Consider the following 19,781-nt stretch of genomic DNA (forward strand, 5'->3'; position numbering starts at 1 on the left):
TCCCCACTGGGCCCCCCGGGCCGGGCCTCCTTGCACAGAGACACTGCATTCTGCCACCTGGCCCCTTCCGCCCCTCGCCCCGGCCCGTCTCTACTGGAAACTTAGGGCAGAGGAAGCCAGGCTCCCTCACAGACGACACCGCGGGGAAGGCCCCGCTCAGCACGCCAGGACACGGGCAGAGCCGGGCCCCACTGGCCAGGCCTCAAGCCCGGGGAGAGACTCCCAACCTGGCTAGCCCAGAGATGGGGCTCCGGAGCCCGAGAGGATGGGCCTGGGTCCGACCCTGGGATTTCGAGACTCACCCTGGACTCCAGGGGGTAGGAAGTCTTCAGGTGGGGCGGGCAGATGCGGTTGCGCTGCTGCAGCTGGGCGATACGGCTCCAGTCGTCCAACGGTTCGGGCTCGTCCTGGCACGTGCCCAGGTAGAAGCTGCTGCGACCTGAGGGCGGGGGGAGAGCGGTTGGGGAAAGCGGGGTTGGAGCCGGGGCGTGGGCGCGGGCGGGCGCGGAGGGTGGGCTCACCGAGCGAGGCGCGGGTGGAGGGTCCGGCCATGGAGCTGCGGGCGGAGCTGCGGGTGGTGGGGCGGTAGCCCGGCAAGCCCAGCAGGGCCGAATTGCCGCCGCCGCCGCCGCCGCCGACGTCGTCATCCGGGGATCCCAGCCGGGCCAGCGACTCCCGGGAGGGGCAGCTGGCGAGGGACTGGGCGGAGGTGGCCGAGCGCAGGCCGGGCCGCGGGGCCGCAGCCGACCGCGTGCTGTAGAAGGAGGAGTTGGCGCTGTCCGGCTCTTCCGGGTCCAGCTTCTGAGGGGAAAGGAAGGAAGGAAGGAAGGAAAATGGCTTGGCCCCAGGGCAGGGTACAGGCCCGCGTGCTCCGCCCGCACACGCCCCGGGGGGGCTCCCACATCGAGGGGCCCACCCGGCGGGGCCACCTCCCGCCCCCGGTCACCTTGGTCATGGTGATGTTGATGACCTGCGTGGTCCGGCGACGGGACGAGCGGGTCTGGCGGCCAGAGTCGAGCGACAGGTCGCTGCGGTCCAGCGCGGGCTGGCCCCGGGCGGGGAGGGGGGTGAAGTAGAGGCTCTCCAGGGACTCCACCTTGGGGGGCAGGCGCTGCGACACCGGAGAGGCGGGCTCCCCGGGAGCTCCGGCGCCGGCCGGCGGGGCCCGGGGCGGCTTCCTGGGGCAGACGGGGGCGGGCGCGTGAGGCTCTGCTGCCCGCCTTGGGGGCGCGAGGGCCAACCGCTGGCCTACGTCAGCCCCACCCCGGGCCCGCTCCCGGATCCATCCCACCTTGGCCCCGAGGAGAGGCGGGCCGGGCCACTCGGGGGTCCTTCGGCAGCGGCGAGAAGCCCGCCCGAGGGCAGTAGCTTGAAGTGGGGGGGGGAAGGGGAGGGGCCCCGACGGACCTGGACACCGCCAGGGGGGTCCCCTCATCGCAGCTCAGGTCCAGGCTATCGGTGCTCAGGTCCAGCGGCGGCTGCGCCCGGGCTTCCCGGCTCTTCAGCGCGTCCGAGGCCACGTACGACTTGCCCAAATCTCGGAGCTGCTGGTCTGCGAAGGCCAGCTGCGGGGCGGGGATGGGGGAATGGAGGTGGGTCGGGGAAGTCTCCTGCCACCCTCCAGGCAGGAGCCCGGGGGAGCACCATCATTCATTCATTCCATCGTATTTATTGAGCGCTCACTTTGTGGAGAGCACTGGACTAAGCGCTCGGGAAGTACAAGTTGGCAACAAGTTGTGCGCCCTCGCCTTCCCCCGGGGCAGAAGTGGGATCGCTGAGAGACCCTGGACTAAGACACCCAGGCCGGGGCTGGGATCCAGGGGATGGAGGCCGCCGAAGGGTGTCTGCGGGCTTGCACTGAGCCGAATAATGCGGCCCCCCGCCCCAAACCCTGCCCCTCTCCCTCCCTCCTCCTGCCGGGCTCTCACCTGCGCTTCCAAGGTGCGCACCTGGGCGTTCAGGTGGAGGCGGGTCTGCTCGGCCTCCTTGCCCTGCAGCCGGGCCTGCTGCAGCTCCTGGTCCAGCTGGTCTGCCTTGGCCTGCAGCGCCTGCTTCTCCTGCTGCAGCCGCTCCAGCCCCTGCAGCTTGTCCTGCAGCTCCTGCTTCTCCTGCTGCAGCCGCTCCAGCCCCTGCAGCTTCTCCTGCAACTCCTGGTTCTGCTGCTTCTTGGCGTCGTAGTGGGTTTTGGCCCGCTCCATCTGGGAGGGGAGAGGGGAGTCGGGCCCGGGGAGGAGAAGGGGGGGACGGGGGCCGCCACGGAGCGGGGAGTCCACGGGGTCGTACGACCCCACGTCGGGGTCGGGGGGAGGCTCGCCTGCAGTTTGTAGTGTTCGGCCGCCTGTTCCTTCTGACTCAGCTGGGCCTGCAGCTCACTCAGCTGAGCCTGGGCTTCTTTCTGAATCTCACCTTCGTGCAGCTGGAGGGGTGGGGAGAACGGGAAAGGAAAAGGTTAACTAAGGATGGGAGGCCACCCCCTCAGCCGCCCCCCGCTCCCAGCCCTGCCGCTGCCACTTCCGAGGCTGCCGGGCTGGCAGGGGTGGGCGGGAAAACTGGCACTACCGCCTCTGGACCGTAAGCTCTGCACACGGTAAGTGCTCAATAAATACGATTGATTGATTGGGCAGAAAACGGGTCTGTCGGGTCTATTATTATCGTTCTCTCCAAAGCACCTAGTACAGTACTCTGCACACAGCGCTCAATAAATACCACTGATCGGCCGACTGATGAAACAAATCAACCGACCAATCGTGTCTGCTGCGGTGCCTAAGTGCAGAGCACTGTGCTAAGCATCCTCCCCATCGTCCCTCCCCACGGCACTTGTGTATATTTGTACAGACTTATCACTCTATTTTATTAATGATGTGTACATGGCTGTAATTCTATTTATTCTGATGGTATTGACACCTATCTACTTGTTTTGTCATCTGTCTTCTCGCTTCTAGACTGTCAGCCCGTTGTTGGGTAGGGACCATCCCCGTTGCGGACTTGTACATCCCAAGCGCTTAGTACAGTGCTCTGCACACAGTAAGCACTCAATAAATATGACTGATTGATTGCCTAAGCGCTTAGTACAGTAGTCTGCACACAGTAAGCGCTCAATAAATACGACTGAAAGAATGTATGAACGAAGCAAAACCCATATTCCCTGCCCTGGAGGAGCTGCCAATCTACTAAAGGGAAACAGTCAGACACGAGTTGTTTACAGTAGTGGAGACGGGGAGAGATGTGGATAAAGTACACAAGAGGGGTATATTGGGATGAAACAGCAGAATGACTGAATGGAGAATTGGTATAGTACTTCCTTGCACGCTGAAATATACACTGCTGCCACTACGGCTTAATGTACGTTCAAGTGTAACAAGATATTGAGAGAGGGTGGGCATAAGTGCTAAGGCTGCTGGAAATTAATCAGGAAAGACTTGCCGGAGTGGATCAATCAATCAATCAATCAATCGTATTTATTGAGCGCTTACTGTGTGCAGAGCATGGTACTAAGCGCTTGGGAAGTCCAAGTTGGCAACTTATAGAGACAGTCCCTACCCAACAGTGGGCTCACGGTCTAGATGATCAATCGCTTTGGTTGCACGCTTACTGCATGCAGAGCACTGTACCATATGCCTAGGAGAGTAGAGAACAGCACTGGTAGGCACATTCCCTGCCCACAAGGAGCTTACAGTCTAGAGGGGAACGGAGCTATTAATATAAACAAATGGGATTTTAGGAAGACTTCGATGAGGGCGAGGACACTGTCACTTGGCAGGTTTGGGGAAGTGGGAGGCGAGTCCCGGCAGGGCAGCGGGTGGAGAAAGGAGAGTCAAGAGTGCCGGGAGGAGAGGGGTCGACAAATGGTGAGGGCAGCTGAGAGATCAGGCTAAGGAGGCCTTGGTGATGGGGACAGTACTGGCAGAAATAGTCTCAGTGGAGGGGAGGGCGTGGAAACCTGACTGGGGTGGGTCAACTAGAGAGTTGAGGCAGAGGACATGACGGCAGTTTGGGTCTACAATCCATTTGGGGAGTGTGGACAGGACGATGTGACGAGAGATGGAAGGCACCGGGGGATCCAGAGAAGCCTCTGTTGAGATTGGGGAGGCTGGAATCGGTTTGAAGGCCGAGGACAAGGCCGACACAGAGAAGCAGGGGGGCCTAGTGGCTAGAGCCCGGGCCTGCCAGTCAGAAGGACCTGGGTTCTAATCCCGGCTCCGCCACTTGTCTGCTGTGGGACCTTGGGCAAATCACTTCACTTCTCTGTGTCTCCGTTATCTGTAAAATGGGGATTAAGACTGTGAGCTCTATGTGGCATAGGGACTGTGTCCAACCTGATAAGCCTGTATCTACCCCAGCATTTAGTACAGTGCCTGGCATATAGTAGGTGCTTAAGAAATGCCATGGGAAAAAAAAAACAGACAAGCCAGCAGAGCCGGAGGCAGAAGATGGCAGTAATGGGAGGCCGGGAGAGCAGAGGTCAGTGTTTTTACAAGGTGAGGGGGAATTCATTCATTCACTCAATCGTATGTATTGAGCGCTTACTGTGTGCAGAGCACTGGACTAAGCGCTTGGGAAGTACAAGTTGGCAACATACAGAGACGGTCCCTACCCAACAATGGGCTCACACAGTCTAGAATGTGGTCGGAGGAGCAGGTGGTGGGAGCGGAGAAGAGAACTCCGCCTGAGAAACAGTCGGGAAGGAGGGGCAGGAGAAGGAAGGCAGAATGGAGCGGGAAGAAGGTGTTGGAGGGAGTTTGGGAAGTCCCTGCCTGGTGACTTCCATCTTTCCTACCGAGCGGTTGGCGAGGTCTTCGGGGGCAGGGAGGGAGATCATGGTGGGGGCACTGGGAGCTGCGGTAGAGAGGGCGTGGTCTGCAAGAGTTGGCGAGGACTGCGGGTGTGGAATTCAAATTGGGGGGAGTGGTGTTGGACAGGAGAGGGAACGGAATTAGAGTTGGACAGAAGGATGTATAAGCAGCAAAAACTGGCCCAAAGCCTGAATTTCCACCAGCAAGAGTGCAGGGCAGCAGAAGCAGGCTGTTGGGGTGGTCTGGGGTTTGGGTGGCGGGCGAGGGTGGCGATGCAGATAGGAAGGTCAGGAGGGAGTCCCAGAAGCCTGGGCCAGGTGGGGCAGCCCAGGAGGGTACAGAAAGAGGGAAGGGGCAGGAGTCGGGGAACTGAGACAGAGCCCCCTAAAACCCGTCCAAGTTCCCAACGTCAGCCTGCTGTGGGCTGAAGCCAGAAGCCGGGCACACCCTCTAGAATGGAAACTCCTCGTGAGCAGGGAATGAGTCTACCGACTCTGTGGAACTGTACTCTTCAAAGCACTTAGTACAGTGCTCTGAACATGGCAAGTGCTCAATACATACGACCGATTGATGGAGAGCGGTGTGGCCCAATGGGTTGATTCTTGGGGGTGGGGAAGGAGCAGGAAGCCTGGACTTGGTTCTGCCCCCGCTGGGCCACTGACCGGCTCAGTGACCTTTGCCCTCACCTAGATGGGGAAGGTTCCTGCCTGAGAGCGAGGAAGCGGGCCCAGGACGATGGGGGAAGGATGGTGGGGAGCAGTCAGGAGCGTCTGCCCCTTGGGGAAGTGGGAGGAGAAGAGGAGTGGGAAGGGTTGGGGCTTTCCTCTGCCGTGACCAGCTCCCGGACAGCCCCGGGGCAGCTCCCTCCTTACTGACCCGGCAGGCGGCCAGGGCTGCCCGCAATGGGCGTGAGGTCCCCGCCACCTGCCACCCACTCACCCTCAGCTTCTGCTGCTGGGCCTGGCTGGCCAAGTCCCGCTGTTCCAGCTTCTGACTCAGCTCTTCCACCTAGCAGGCAGGCAGGAAGAAGAAGGAGAAGGAGTTGCCGACTCCCGCCGGACCCCACCCCTCCCACTCCCATCTGGGGGAACGCCAGCCGAGCCCCCCCCCCCGGAGCAGGAACGTCCTCAGGCCTCTGCTCCCACCGGCCAGCCCCGGGCACCAGCAGGGTAGGAGCGACTTCCCAAAGTCCAGCCATCCCTGCGCGTCAGCCCGCCCCGGCTCCCCAGCAGCGCGGCCCGGCCCGGCCCGGCGGAGGAGCGGGTGTCAGGAGCGGGAGCAGTGGGATGGTGGCGGCAGCTTTGCGTGTGGATTAGCTAGACCAAGCGCTTGCTCTCCGGAGACTCTGCAGGTCTCAGATCTTCTGCATTCCCCCTTCTAGACCGTGAGCCCACTGTTGGGTAGGGACCGTCTCTATATGTTGCCAACTTGTACTTCCCAAGCGCTTACTGTAGTAAGCGCTCAATAAATACGATTGAATGAATGAATGCATTCAGAGCACCCCCCACCCCTAGGTTCTGAGGAGACGGGGACAGGGGCAGAGACACAGTCGCCGGCTTGGCTCCCCATCAGCGGGCATCCCCTGCGGGCCAGGTGGGCCCCCATCTCAGCAGTCCGCTGGCAAAACTCCCAAAATTCCTTTGGAAGCAAAACTAGGTAGGACTGCAGGAGAGCTGATAATGGGATTATGAAACCTTCACTTAGGGAAAACCATTTCCCAGAAGGCAAAAGGCCTCCATGCACCTTTGTCAACCTAAATGATTGATGTACGATCCATCTATTGATTCCGACTGGCCCATTTGTAAGTATTTTCACGTCAATCTACCCCTCCCCAGAGGGAAATACCTTGCGGGCAGGGAACGTGTCTCATGATTCTGTACTTCCCAAGCACTAAACACAGTGGTTGCTCGATAAACGGCTTTACTATCGATATAACTTCTAGACTTTAAGCTCACGGGCAGGGAACGTGTCTCCTGATTCTGCTGTACCCTCCCAAGCGTTCAGTACTGTGCTCTGCACGAAGTAAGCACTCGATCAGTACGATCGACTGACTGATTGATCTCCCAGCAGCATCTAGGACATCTAGTAAGCACTTAGTACAGTGCTCTGCACACAGTAAGCGCTCAATAAATACGATTGATGATGATGATGATCTACGAATGAGAGCCAATCAAGCAGGCAGACAGGAGCCTTTCAAGTAAGTCGACCCTGTGCCTGTTTCTCCCTGTCAGCAGCCCGCTCTCGACGGCTCGTACTCGCCCGCCGTCGGCACCTCACTGGAGAACCACGTTCCTCCTCCCAACGCATAGTACAGCGACCGGCACATAGTAAGTGCTTAACCAATACCTTAATTATTATTAAAACTCATGGACAAGCTTCCAGACCTGTCTGTTCTGTGGGTTTAGGGGTTGGTCATTTAGACCGAGCTTTTCCCGCTCTTTCCATCTCTCGGTGGAACTCAATCCCTCGGTCATCTTCACCTCTACCTCCCTCTCGCTCGCTCTCTCAGGGCCCCCCTGCACCGATAACCCTCTGGACTGTAAGCTCCTTGTGGGCAGGGAACGTGCCCACCGACTCCGTTGTATTCGCCCAAGCACTTAGCACAGTGCTCTGCACATAGCAAGCGCTCAATCAATATACTGACCCACCGGCCATCGCTATGAGTCGTTCGACTCCTCAAGGTGGGAGGGCCAACGGCTACTGGCCACGGCTAGAGCCCGGGCCTGAGAGTCCGAGGGTCATGGGTTCTAATCTCTGTGTGTGACCTTGGGCAAGTCGCTTCACTTCTCTGTGCCTCAGTTATTCAATCGTATTTATCGAGCGCTTACTGCGTGCAGAGCACTGTACTAAGTTATCTCATCTGTAAAATGGGAATTGAGACTGTGAGCCCCAAATGGGACAGGGACGGTGCCCAACCCGATTACCTTGAATCTACCCCAGCGCTTGGCAAATAGGAAGTGCTAAACAAATACCATCATACTTGATGATAATTCAGATTTAGAGGCATCTGATGCCATCCACCCCACTCCGAGCCCTGGGCTGGAGCCCGGACAAGTGGGGGCCAGTGGGGGCCAGCGTAGCAGGAAGCAATTCCGGGCTTCCCCCGTCCACCCACCGGCCCTCCCGCCCATCATCCTGCCTGCCCCAGATGGCACAGGCTCCCGGATGGGGGAGAGAGGGCGGTCGGCCCGAGGCGGAGGGGAGGAAGAGCTGGGGTTGGGGGACGGGAGGGGGGACGGCAGCGGTGGCGGGGGGCGGGGGGGCCGCAGCAGCAGCAGCAGCACCTACGGAGCCAAGCAGCGGCTGGGATCAGCAGCAGGGAGCGTCACCGCTTAATGAGCGGGCAGCGAGCGGAGATCCCAGCCCCGGCCTTTACCTGCTTGCTCTGCTCCCTCTGAAATAACTCTAGCTGCTTCACCTGCGTGAGGGGAGGGGGTGACAGAAAGTGAGGGTGCTGCCGGGCACGGGGGTCCGGTGCCACTCGGGGCCTGCCTTGTAGGCCCACGGTCGTGGGACTTGGCGGGGGCGAGGGGGGGGAGGCCCTCAGTTCCTCCCGCCGGCTAGGGGGCCAGACGTAAGAAGAGAGGGCACGCCGCCCGGAGCCGACGGGCGGATCCGACGGGCCAGAGGGTGGGGACCGCGGAGGCCCGGGACCGGCCGTCCGGCCCCTCCTTCCGCGGGGATGCCGGGGGTGGCGGCGGCGGCGGGGCCCGGCCGCCCGCCTCCCGCCCCGCGTGCGCGAGCCTACCTGAGCGGTGAGCCTCTGCCGCTCCTCCTGGAAGTGCTGCCTGTCCTTCAGGGCCTGGCCCTTGGCGGCCTCGTACTGGGCCAGCAGGGTGTTCAGCCGGCCGGCGGCCTCCTGGGCCTCGCTCCGACTGCCGGCGGCCCGCGCCTCGGCCTCGGCCAGCTCGCGGGCGTGGTGCTCCCGGGCCCGGCCCAGCTCGGCCTCCAGCCCCTGCCGGCCCAGGGCGGCCCGCTCCCCGAGGCCGCGCAGCTCTTCGGCCAGCTGGCCCCGGGCCCGCCGCAGGGCCTCCAGCTGCTCGGCCGAGCGGGCGCCCTCGGCCCGCAGCCGCTCGGCCGCCCGCTCCTGCTCGGCCAGCTTCTGCGGCAGGGGCCGCAGCTCCGCGAGCTCCTGGCGGGCCTGGGCCAGCTCCTCCTGGAGCCCGAAGGCCGCCTGCTGGCACCGCTCCAGCTCCCCGCGGTGCCGGCCGTCCAGGGCCTCCCGCTCGGCCTGCAGCTGCTGGTAGAGGCGGCTGACGGGCAGGAGCTCCCCGACCAGGGCCTGGGCGCCGCTCAGCTCCAGCCGCAGGCCGGCCAGGGCCTGCTCCTTCTGGGCCAGCTCCTCGCACCGGGCCGCCAGCTCCCCGCTGAGGCCCGCGGCCGCCGCCGCCCGCTGCCGCTCCGCCTCCTCCCTCAGGGCCCGGGCCTCGGCCGCCTCGGCCTGCAGCCGCCGCAGCCGCTCCTCCAGCTCGCGGCCCTTCTCGGCCTCGGCCGCCGCCAGCCGCCGCAGCTCCCGGCTCTCCCCGTCCTTGTCCTCCACCTGCCGCTGCAGGGCCCGCACCTCCCGCTCCAGGCTGCCCACCGGGTGCCGCGGCTCCTCCTCCGCCTCCCCTTCTCTCTCAGCTCCCCGCCGCTGCCGCTCCACCTCCGCCGAGCCGGCTCCGTGTCCCGGCGGTCCCTCGGGCCGCTCGGCCGCCTGCCGCGGGCTCCCCGCCGCCTCCTCCTCCTCCTCCTCCTCCCGGCCTCGCAGCTCGGTCAGCTCCCGCTCCTTGGCCGCGGCCTCCTCCTGGGCGGCGGCCAGGGCCTCCTGCAGGGCCGCCAGCTCCGTCCGCTGCCGCTCCCGGGCCCGCTGCAGCTGCGCCTCCAGCTCGGCCCCGGACGCCTTCTCGGCGGCCAGCTCCTCCCGGGCCCGGGCGCGCTCCTCCTCCAGCCTCCCCGCGGCCTCCTGCTCGCGTCGCGCCAGCTCCTCTCGCTGCTGCCGGCGGCCCTCCTCCGCGGCGGCCCGAGCCCGCTCCAGCTCGCCCGCCAGCCGCTCGACCTCCTCCTCCTGGGCCCTGAGGGCCCCCCGGGCGCCACCGAGCTCCCGCTCTCGCCGCTCCTCCAGCCGCCCCACGGCTTCCTCCAGCTGGGCGGCCCGCCGCCGCTCCTCGGCCAGCTCCCGGCCGGCCCGCTCCCGCTCCTCCTCCGCCTGCCGCGCGGCCTCCCGCAGCTCCGCCAGCTCCCGGCTCAGCCGTCGCGCCCGGGCCTCCTCCTCCTGGGCCCGGCGCCGGGCCCCGGCCAGGTCGGCGCGGAGCCCGTCCGCCTCTTCCCGCCGCCCCGTGTCGCGGCCGTCCAGCTCCGCCACCCGCTCCCGTGCGGCCCGCAGCTCCCGGCGGGCCTCCTCGCCCTCCTGGCGCGTGGCCTGCAGCGCCTCCCTCCCCTCCTCGCACTGCCGGCGCCACGAGGCCGCCTCCTCCGCCAGCCGCTCCCGCTCCCCTTCGTCCTGGCGGCGCTGGGCGGCCAGGGCCTCCGCCTGCTCCCGCCGCCAGGCCTCGCCGGCCGCCCGGTGCTCCTCGCCCAGCCGCTGCACCTGGGCCTCCAGCCTCAGCCGGCCGGCCTCCTCCTCGTCCAGCGCCCGCCGGTCGCGCTCCCGCCGCTCCTCCAGGGCCCGGGCCTCCGCCTCCAGCTCCGCCACGCGCCGCCCGTGGTCCTCCCGCTCCGCCGCCGCCCGCCGGCGCTCCTCCTCCAGGAGGCCGCGCGTGTCCCGCACGGCCTCCTGCAGGCCCTGCACCTGGTCCTGGAGCCGGGCCTTCTCCTGGGCCAGCCCCTCCCGCTCGGCCGGCAGCCGGGCCTCCGCGTCCCGCAGCCGGCCCCGCAGCTCCTCGGCCGCCCGGGCCCCGGCCTCCCGCTGGGCTTCCAGCTGGGCCACTTGGGCGTCGAGCTCCTCCACCTTCCGCCGCAGCTGCCCCTGCTCCCGCTGGGCTCCGTCGCCGGCGGCTTCCGCCCGCCGCAGCTGCTGCCGCAGGGCTCCCAGCTCGGCCTCCTTCTCCCCCAGCCGAGCCCGGGCCTCGTCTCTCTCCCGCCGGGCCCCCTCCGCCTCCCCGGCGCAGGCCGCCAGCTGCCGGGCCGCCTCTCGGCCGGCCTCCTCCCGCTGCCGGGTGGCCTCTTCCAGCTGCTCCTCCTTCTGCCTCAGGCCTCCGCTCAGCTGCTCCAGCTGCTGGCGGAGGACCCCGGCGGCCTCTTCCTCCCGGCGGAGGGTCTGGACCAGCTGGGCCCGCTCCTCCTCCGCCTGCTGCGACAGGGTGGCCAGCTCGCAGCCGTGCCGCTGCTCCAGGGAGCTGCGCAGGGTGGTCATCTCGGCAGTCAGCGTGCTGATCCGAGCGCTTAGCCGGGCCTCCTGAGCCTGAGCCTCCTGCTCCAGCTGCTCCTTGGCCTGGGCCAGCTGGGAGGCCGAGGCCCGCAGGTCGGCCAGGAGGCCGTTCAGCTGCCGCCGCTCCTCCTCGAAGCGGCCCCGCTCCGCCTGCTGCTCCGCCTCCCGCTGGTTCCGCTCCGTCTCTAGCTGACTAGCCGTGGCCTGGAGCTCGGCACACTTGGCCGTGAGGGAGGCTACTTCCTGCTTCAGGGCTTCCAGCTGGGGGGAGAAGAAGGGCATCAGACTCCAGCCCCGCGCCCCGATGCCCACGGGGACCCGAGTCCTTCCCGGGCCCCTCTACCGCACGCGGGCCTGGGCTAGGCACTCCTGACTGCCCGGAGTCCTCGGGGCCCGCACGATGCCAACTAGGGCCGTGGAGGAACAGGAGGGCCGGGGAAAATCCCGATCCCTACCAGGACAGGACAAGACCAATCTCCATCAGCCATCTCCCAAGTCATCATCATCATCATCAATCGTATTTATTGAGTGCTTACTGTGTGCAGAGCACTGTACTAAGCGCTTGGGAAGTACAAATTGGCAACATATAGAGACAGTCCCTACCCAACAGTGGGCTCACAGTCTAAAAGGGGGAGACAGAGAACAAAACCAAACATACTAACAAAATCAAATAAATAGAATAGATATGTACAAGTAAAATAAATAGAGTAATAAATATGTACAAACACATACACATATATACAGGTGCTGTGGGGAAGGGAAGGAGGTAAGATGGGGGGGATGGAGAGGGGGACGAGGGGGAGAGGAAGGAAGGGGCTTCTGGCTCCCTCCCGCATCCGGCCTCTGGCCTCGCTCCTCCCTCCCCTCCGGCCCCGGCTTCCGTCCCCCGTAGTAGTTTCCAGCTCACGTGCCGGAGGTGGTTGCCTATCCACCTCTGTATCAAACAACAACTCCTCACCCTTGCCTTTAAAGCAGTCCATCCCCTTGACCCCTCCTGCCTCACCTCCCTTTCTCTCGTCCTACAACACAGCCCGCATACTTGGCTCCTCTGGTGCTAACCTTCTCACTGGGCCTCGATCTCACCTCCCTCGCCACCGACCCCTGGCCCTCGTCCTGCGACGCCCTCCCTCCTCACATCCACCAGGCAATGACTCTCCCGGCCCCTCAAAGCCCTACCGGAGGCCCATCTCCTCCGAGAGGCCTTCCCAGACTAAGCCCCACTTTTCCTCATCTCCCTCTCCCTTCTGCATTACCCTGATTTGCTCGCTTTGCTCTTTCCCCTCTCCCCGTCCCACAGCACTTACGTATATATCGGTAATTTTACTTATTTATATTGCCGTCTATTTGCATTGATGTCTGTCTCCCTGGCACTAGACTGTGAGCTCGGGGGCAGGGACTGTCACTCTTTATTGTTGTACTGTACTTTCCCAAGCGCTCAGTACAATGCTCTGCACAGAGTAAGCACTCAAACACGACAATGAATGAATGAATGAAGGAACGAAGGTGGGTGCTTCTTAGGCCTCAACCCCTACTCGGGCCAGAAGCCGTTTGCCTCCCGGCGGCCGTGGACTGTGGGCTAGGGATGGGATGCCCGGGCCTAGCTTCCCACCCATGCAACCGATCAGTCAACCAACCAACCAACCAACGGTATTTACTGAGCCCTTACTGTGTGCTAGCACTGGACTGAGCGCTTGGGAGAGTACACTAGAACGGAGTCGGCAGCCTTGTTCCCTGCGAGGTCCGGGCCCCCGGCTTCCACAAACCCGTTTCCTACCTGTAAGGCATCGCCCAGCACTTCTCCCTTCTCCCGGGGCAGGCTCTCTTGCCCGGCCTGGGCCAGCTGCTCCTCCAGCTGACAGATCTTCCCCTGCAGGATCTCGTTCTTCTCTTCCAGGCATTTCTGCGGGGGCGGAAGAGGGGGAACAGAGTGATGAGGAGACGCCTGGGCCGGGGGATCCCGCTCACTCGCTTCCAGCCGCCCTCCTGGCACGGCCCCCACCCCCGCCCCCGCCCCGCCGGTCTCCGGGGCCGCACCTTGTCCTGCAGGGCGGTGCTCAGCTCTCGCTCCAGCTGGGCCAGCTTCTCCCCCGACTCCCGCGTGGCCTGGCTGTGCTCCGCCGTCAGCTCGTCCAGGGCTCCCTGCAGCTGCAGCAGGTGGCTGGCAAAGTCCCGCAGCTGAGATACACACGGGCGGCGTTCTGGGCTCGGGCCGCCAGGCTCCCCTCACCCTGTCAGCCTCCACACGCGTCGGGGGAAAGAGATGCTAGCGGCCAGGTATGGGCTGAATGAAATCCCAGGCTCCCAGCCCGCCAGCCTCTCGGATGGGGCTCGGGTTTCAACTGGGTCTGGCCGAACCCGACGTGGGCCCAGCCAGCTCGGCTCTGTATCTTCCTCCCAATCCCAATCAAGGCCCTACTGAGAGCTCACCTCCTCCAGGAGGCCTTCCCAGACTGAGCCCCCTCCTTCCTCTCCCTCCCCATCCCCCCGCCTTACCTCCTTCCCCTCCCCACAGCACCTGTATATATGTATATATATATTGGTACATATTTATTACTCTGTTTTATTTGTACATATTTATTCTATTTATTTTATTTTGTTAATATGTTTTGTTTGTTCTCTGTCTCCCCCTTCTAGACTGTGAGCCCACTGTTGGGTAGGGACTGTCTCTATATGTTGCCAACTTGTACTTCCCAAGCGCTTAGTACAGTGCTCTGCACACAGTAAGCGCTCAATAAATACGATTGAATGAATGAATTAATCCTTCCCGGCTCCCGGCCCGGGGATGTGGCTCAAAGTGAAGGGGCTACAGTGTCGGTCAGGGCCCGGGCCTCCCCCTCACCCACCAGGGTAGGGGTTGGGGTCCCAATAATAACAATAATGGTATCTGTTATGCGCCGGATTGGACACAGTCCCTATTTCACGTGGGGCTCACCGTCTCCATCCCCATTTTACAGATGAGGTAACTGAGGCACAGAGAAGTGAGGTCACATGGCTGACACGCGGTGGAGCCGAAATTAGAACCCGTGACTTTCTGAATCACAGGTCACGCTGCTTCTCTAAAGACCCAGCAGGGCAGGAGAGGGAGCCGGCCTGTTTTTGACCCGGATGGTTTCTCACTGCCCGGCTGCACCCCTCCCCGCGGGAGAGGCGGCACCCACCCCTCGTGACCCCACCCCGACTGGCCAGGCGGGACCGAGCGTGAGGCGTGCTAGGCCCGGATCTGGGCCCAGCCCGGCGGCTCCGCACCTTGAACGACAGGTCGCCGTTCTCCTCGGACAGCTGGTCGATCTTGCGGTCCATCTGGCCCTTTTCGGCCTTCAGGTCCTGGCACTGCTTCAGGGCCTCGTGCAGTCGCAGGATCAGACTGCGGAGGGAAGGGGAGAGACACAGAGGCCGTCAGGTGCCGGGGGCCGGGAGGGGAAGCCAGGGACAACTGGATTTGACCGACTCGGGCCAGGGCGCCACTATGGACTAATTCTTTAAATCTGTTTTGAGCTTATACTTTCCAAAGCTCTTTGACATCATTATCTTTCCCAGACTGAGCCCCATTTTTCCTCTCCCCTTCCCCACCCCCACCAGCCCTACCTCCTTCCCCTCCCCACAGCACCTGTATATATGTTTGGACAGATTTATTACTCTATTCATTTTATTTGTACATATTTACTATTCTATTTATTTTGTCAATGATGTGCATCTAGCTTTAATAATAATAATAATAATAATGACATTCATTAAGCACTTACTATGTGCAAAGCACTGTTCTAAGCGCTGGGGAGGTTATAAGGTGATCAGGTTGTCCCACGGGGGGCTCACGGTCTTCACCCCCATTTTACAGATGAGGTAACTGAGGCACAGAGAAGTTAGGTGACTTGCCCAAAGTCACACAGTTTTACTTCTATTTATTCTGGTGACTTGACACCTGACCACATGTTTTGTTTTGTTGTCTGTCTCCCCCTTCTAGACTGTGAGCCCGCTGTTGGGTAGGGACCGTCTCTAGATGTTGCCAACTTGTACTTCCCAAGCGCTTAGTCCAGTGCTCTGCACGCAGTAAGCGCTCAATAAATACGACTGAATGAATGAATCCTCACAGGAGGCAAGGATTCTTATTGCCATTTTACACAGGAGGAAAGTGACGCCCAGAGAGGTTGAGAGTTAAGTCTGGTAAATTGGCAGTTGCCTCAAATGACAGCCAGGACGAGAGCAGACCTGTCACCGGAGTCTATCAACTCAGCGCTTAGAACAGTGCTCTGCACATAGTAAGCGCTTAACTAATGCCATCATCATTATTATTATTACTACTACATGGGGCTCTTCTGAGCACCTAGTACAGTGCTCGCCACCCAGTAAGCACTCAGTAAGTACCGCACTGACTGACTGAATGACTCAGAGGCCGGTTCCAGGCTCTTTCCACTAGGCCCTCCTGCCTCCCCTGTGTGGATGTGGAGACACAGGAGGGGGTCCAAAGAAGACCAGAGGAAGGGATGGCCTGCTAGAAGAAGCGAGTGGGGAGAAAGGGTGGCCCACACTGGTCCAGGAAAGGTTTCTCTGGGGAGGCTGACCACCCGGTCTCCAGGGGCAGAGAATGGAAGTGGGGAAAATGCATTTTGATGGCAGAGATCCCCACTTGGTACAGACTTAGCAGCGGCAGCAGGGCGCCAGAGGTTTTCCCGACCGGAGGCAGGGCCTGGACCACTGTCGCGGTGGCGGTTTCCACGGCGCCCGCTCCAGGTCAGGCCGGGGCGGGTCCTGGCAGAAGGGGGGAGGCGGGGCAGGGGATTTCACCTCTCGTTCTTGGCGCGCAGCTCCTCCAGCTCCTTAGGCTCCGGCGAGTCGGCAGCCTGCTTCTCGTTCAGCAGGGTGAGGCGCTCGATGCGCTGCTGCATGACGGTGATCTGGGTCTCTGCGGGCGGAAAGACGGGAGGGGGTGAGGGACGGGAAGAGTCAGAGGGGGGAACCTGTTGGGACGGACGGAGGGAGGGAGACCTAGGAGTCCTCTGGGAATGAGGATTCCAGGAGCTGAGTGCTAATGGTGCTCGGCTGGGGGCGGCGAGGGGGTGGTGCAGGGAGGGCAGAAGCAGGAGCCCCGGAGATAAACCACACCATCCTGCTGGGGGGCCTGCCGTGGCTTAGTGGAAAGAGCCCGGGCTCGGGAGCAAAAGGACGTGGGTTCTAATCCCGGCTCTGCCACTTATCTGCTGTGTGACTACGGGCAAGCCACTTAACTTCTCTGGGCCTCAGTTCCCTCATCTGTAAAATGGGGATGAAGACTGTGAGCCCCACGTGGGACAACCTACCTTGTATCTGACCCAGTGCTTAGAACAGTGCTTGGCACATAGTAAGCGCTTAACAAATACAATAATAATAATAAAAGGACAAAGCAGGCAAACCAGAGTCCCAACCGCTCCTCGAGCTCCCTGCTTGTGCTAGCCAGAGGGCAAGGGCCAGGTGGGCAGGGCAGCGTGGGGCAGGGCTACTCCTGACCCTTCTCGGCAAGCAGCTTGCGGTTTTCAACCAGCTCCACCTCCAACTCGTCCCGGTTCTCCCTCTCGTCCGCCAGCTGCTTCTTCAGCCGCCTCATCTGGAACTGGGGGGTCTGCAGGATGTCACCCATCGGGGAGGCGGGAGACCCTGCGAGGAAGCTGAGGACACGGCACGGGGCGGGGGTCAGAGGACGGCAGGCCCGTGAGCAGGCAACGTGTCTGTCATATTGTAGTCTCCCAAGCGCTGAGTATGGTGCTCTGCACATAGTAAGTGCTCAATAAAAGATTGAATTGAACTGAATGGGGTCCCAGCCTGGGCTCCGCTCTCTTTGCTGAGCCTCAGCTGCTTCTGCCTGTAGGCTGGCGAGTCTCCTGCCCCTCCGGGCACCCTGGCTGCGGGGACTGGCTGAGCGGCTGCATGTTGGGATTTTCCCATCAGCGGAGGGCTAGTCCCGCCTCCAGTTGGCTAGCAAGCCCCGAGGGGATGCAGAGGTCCCCCACTGCTGCCATCAGAACCCCAGGTGCCCTGCAGGGCACTGGTGAGGAGGATCGGACGTTTTAACCTATGGGAAGGGCCACAGTTGGTGTCCGCTGGCCAGCCTCATCGGACTGGGTGTTCCCTGGGGCCCACACACCCGGGTGGCCTTGGCTTCGACCTCAGCCCAGGCAGCCGCCCGTGAAGGCCGGGACAGACCTGCTGACGTCAGAGGAGGAGGCGATCTTCTGCAGCTCCAGGAACCGAACCTCTCGCTTGCCCCTGAGGATGGGCGCCGGGGACAGTTCCTCACTGCAGGAAGGGAGCGGGGCTGGGCGGCCGAGACAGACGGACAGACAGATGGACCACTGGCATTAGATAGGACAGGACAGGCAGGGCAGGGGAGAGGAAGGGCTTGCCCCATCACTTCAGCCCCCGCCGGACCGAGCCGGGCGCTGAAAGCATGGGCAGCCTGGCTCGGGAGAGGAGATGCCCAAGGCTTCTCAGCATCACCTCAGACGGAGCAGGAGCAGAGGTCAGGACCCAGCCTCATCCTGCTTGGCCCCAGTGCTAGGCTGGGGGTAGCTGGAGAAGGAAGGAAGTGCTGGCTGCTCAGGCCCAGAGGGAGCGGCAGTCACCATTCTCACATATGCCCAGCCTCCGACACTGCCCACAACGGGTCCTCCCTTAATGCACTGTGATCGCCAGGCCTGCTGGGCCCTGCCTGCTCAGTCTGACCCCGGGCACAGGGGAAGTGAAACGGTTAGTTCAGGGGTTCTGGGACCCTGGAGAGGTGTTGCCCACCCCCCGCCCCTTGCCAGGAAAAACTCAGCCTCTGAGCCAGAGGCTCCCGCGACTCACCTTTCTGGAGGAACTTCTCGAGGTTCTCACTGAGGCTGAGTCCATCCTCACTGTCCAATACGCACTTCAGCATGGCGGCCAGCTCCACCTGCTCCGGAGACACCGAGGTGAGCCGCGCCCCGACGGTCCGCTCCTCAGGTGGCTCCTCCAGGGCCCCGGGACTCGGCCGGCAGGAAGCCCCCGGGGCCCCAGGCTGTCGGAAGCCATGGGCTGGGGGCCAAACGGGGCCACACGCGGCACTACGTGAGAGCGCGGTTCCCACTACCGTCAACCAGCCTAGGCAAACTTCCAACCTCTGGCACCACCGAAGGCCCAGTTCGCCACCCTGACAGGTGTCTGGCAGAGTCTGAAAATCCAGGCTGGGCCTGGGGGCAGGTGCCACCCTGTGCCAAGAGGACAGCGCAGCGCCAACCCCGCCGTGGCTGGGAACGTCCTACGGGAGGCATTGCAGCCCCTCGGAGCTCTTTGGGGGCCGCTCAAAGCAGATGCCCAGTTGTCCCCGCTCGCCTCCCAAACCCCCTATACACACGCTGCCCTGTGCGTACCCCAAGGAGCTGATGCGCAGCCACCCCAGGGGGGTCACTGCAGGGAGCCAGGCCAGGCAGAGAGGCCAGACGGGGAAGGGCTCACCTGGACTTTGTATTCCAACTGGTTCCAGTCTCTGGGACTTTTTGAGCTCATGGTGGAGTGATACAGCAGCAGCATGGTTACCTGGAAAGAAGGGCCAAGCAGGGAAAGAGGGAGAGGGAGAGGGTGTGTGTGTCTGCCTCTTTTAGACTGTAAGCCTACTGTTGGGTAGGGACTGTCTATATGTTGCCATCTTGTATTTCCCAAGCGCTTAGTACAGTGCTCTGCACACAGTAAGCGCTCAATAAATACGATTGATTGATTGATTCTCCCCATCTCCCTTCTCCAGTCCCCAATCCAACCCTGGCCCCTTCCCAGTGTGGACCCTAGGCTCACCTTGGCCAGTTCCAGCTCTTCCCCTTCCACCAGCTTCTGGACAGAAAGCAGACTCTCTGCCGAAGACCGCTTTTTGCAGTGCTCTAGGACAACCACGGAGGGGGTGGAGATGGGGTGAGGGGAAAGACAGGACCCTGAGCAAAGCCGGTTCCCTAGGAGTCCCATCGCCACCCTTCCCCACCCCTGGGCCCGGGCGATCTGGATCTGGGCAGACGTGGTGGTCCACGTGCCCCTGGGCCGGGCCCTCTGAGATTGGCTCTGCTCCTCACTCGCCCCAGGCCTTGGCTTGAACCAGTCCAGCCTTCAGGGACTGGAAAGAAGGGGTCGATGGCCCTGAACAGGGTGCGCCCCGGGATTAGCCCAACGCTATCTTCCACCGGCCTCCAGAACCCCCAATCCTCATCCCCCGGCAGCCACGGGAAAAGCGTGTGGTCGGCCCCGGGGCTTCCTACTTGCTACTGGCCCGTTGGGGGACGGTCGCTGACCCAGGGGTCACTATCTCCTAGGCTCCTCTGGACCCCAGAGGCTTCTCAGGGACCGTGCTGCCCCATGCCAGCTCAGCCCCTCAGGAAGGGACATGGGGGGGCCCCCTCCAGCCCCCCCGCCCAGGGACCCCCTGCCTTCGGGACCCAGGTGGGACGGGCAGGGAGGGCACTCACTCTGTAGAAAACTGCAGACGAAGTGGAGTCGCTCGGGCACGGGCTGCTGGGCGACCTGCTGCCCCTCCTCGGTGCTGTGGCTACAGAGACCAGGGGTTAGAGCCGAGGCTGGGGAGGGGGAGTGGGGGAGCGGGGGAAGGCTCCTCCCGTGGCCCCCACTGCCAGGAGCCCCAGATGAACCACATGCACTCTGGAGCTCCT

The 19,781-nt window shown here is 62.6% G+C and overlaps 1 protein-coding gene across 5 annotated transcripts in view; it reads right to left on the reverse strand.

Annotated features, from left to right (window-relative positions):
* The window catches only part of NUMA1 (nuclear mitotic apparatus protein 1), a 59,283-nt gene that overhangs the window by 1,108 nt on the left and 38,394 nt on the right, over positions 1–19,781 (reverse strand). For 3 of the 5 annotated variants that reach the window (XM_038767265.1, XM_038767256.1, XM_038767273.1), the window contains exons 4-22: positions 19,581–19,660; positions 18,922–19,004; positions 18,589–18,669; positions 17,959–18,046; positions 17,317–17,428; positions 16,624–16,781; positions 15,925–16,042; positions 14,389–14,506; positions 13,177–13,317; positions 12,917–13,042; positions 8,542–11,403; positions 8,170–8,211; positions 5,733–5,801; positions 2,315–2,416; positions 1,929–2,198; positions 1,408–1,565; positions 947–1,178; positions 522–801; positions 303–439 (exon numbers count right to left, since the gene is read on the reverse strand). In XM_038767265.1, the coding sequence (XP_038623193.1) occupies positions 303–439; positions 522–801; positions 947–1,178; positions 1,408–1,565; positions 1,929–2,198; positions 2,315–2,416; positions 5,733–5,801; positions 8,170–8,211; positions 8,542–11,403; positions 12,917–13,042; positions 13,177–13,317; positions 14,389–14,506; positions 15,925–16,042; positions 16,624–16,781; positions 17,317–17,428; positions 17,959–18,046; positions 18,589–18,669; positions 18,922–19,004; positions 19,581–19,660 (5,257 nt within the window). The remainder of the gene's footprint in view (positions 1–302; positions 440–521; positions 802–946; positions 1,179–1,407; positions 1,566–1,928; positions 2,199–2,314; positions 2,417–5,732; positions 5,802–8,169; positions 8,212–8,541; positions 11,404–12,916; positions 13,043–13,176; positions 13,318–14,388; positions 14,507–15,924; positions 16,043–16,623; positions 16,782–17,316; positions 17,429–17,958; positions 18,047–18,588; positions 18,670–18,921; positions 19,005–19,580; positions 19,661–19,781) is intronic. The other 2 variants (XM_038767282.1, XM_038767290.1) reach the window with 2 other exon arrangements.

The sequence above is a fragment of the Tachyglossus aculeatus genome, chromosome 2 (assembly GCF_015852505.1).
Source record: "Tachyglossus aculeatus isolate mTacAcu1 chromosome 2, mTacAcu1.pri, whole genome shotgun sequence".
NCBI classification, from domain to species: Eukaryota; Metazoa; Chordata; class Mammalia; order Monotremata; family Tachyglossidae; genus Tachyglossus; species Tachyglossus aculeatus.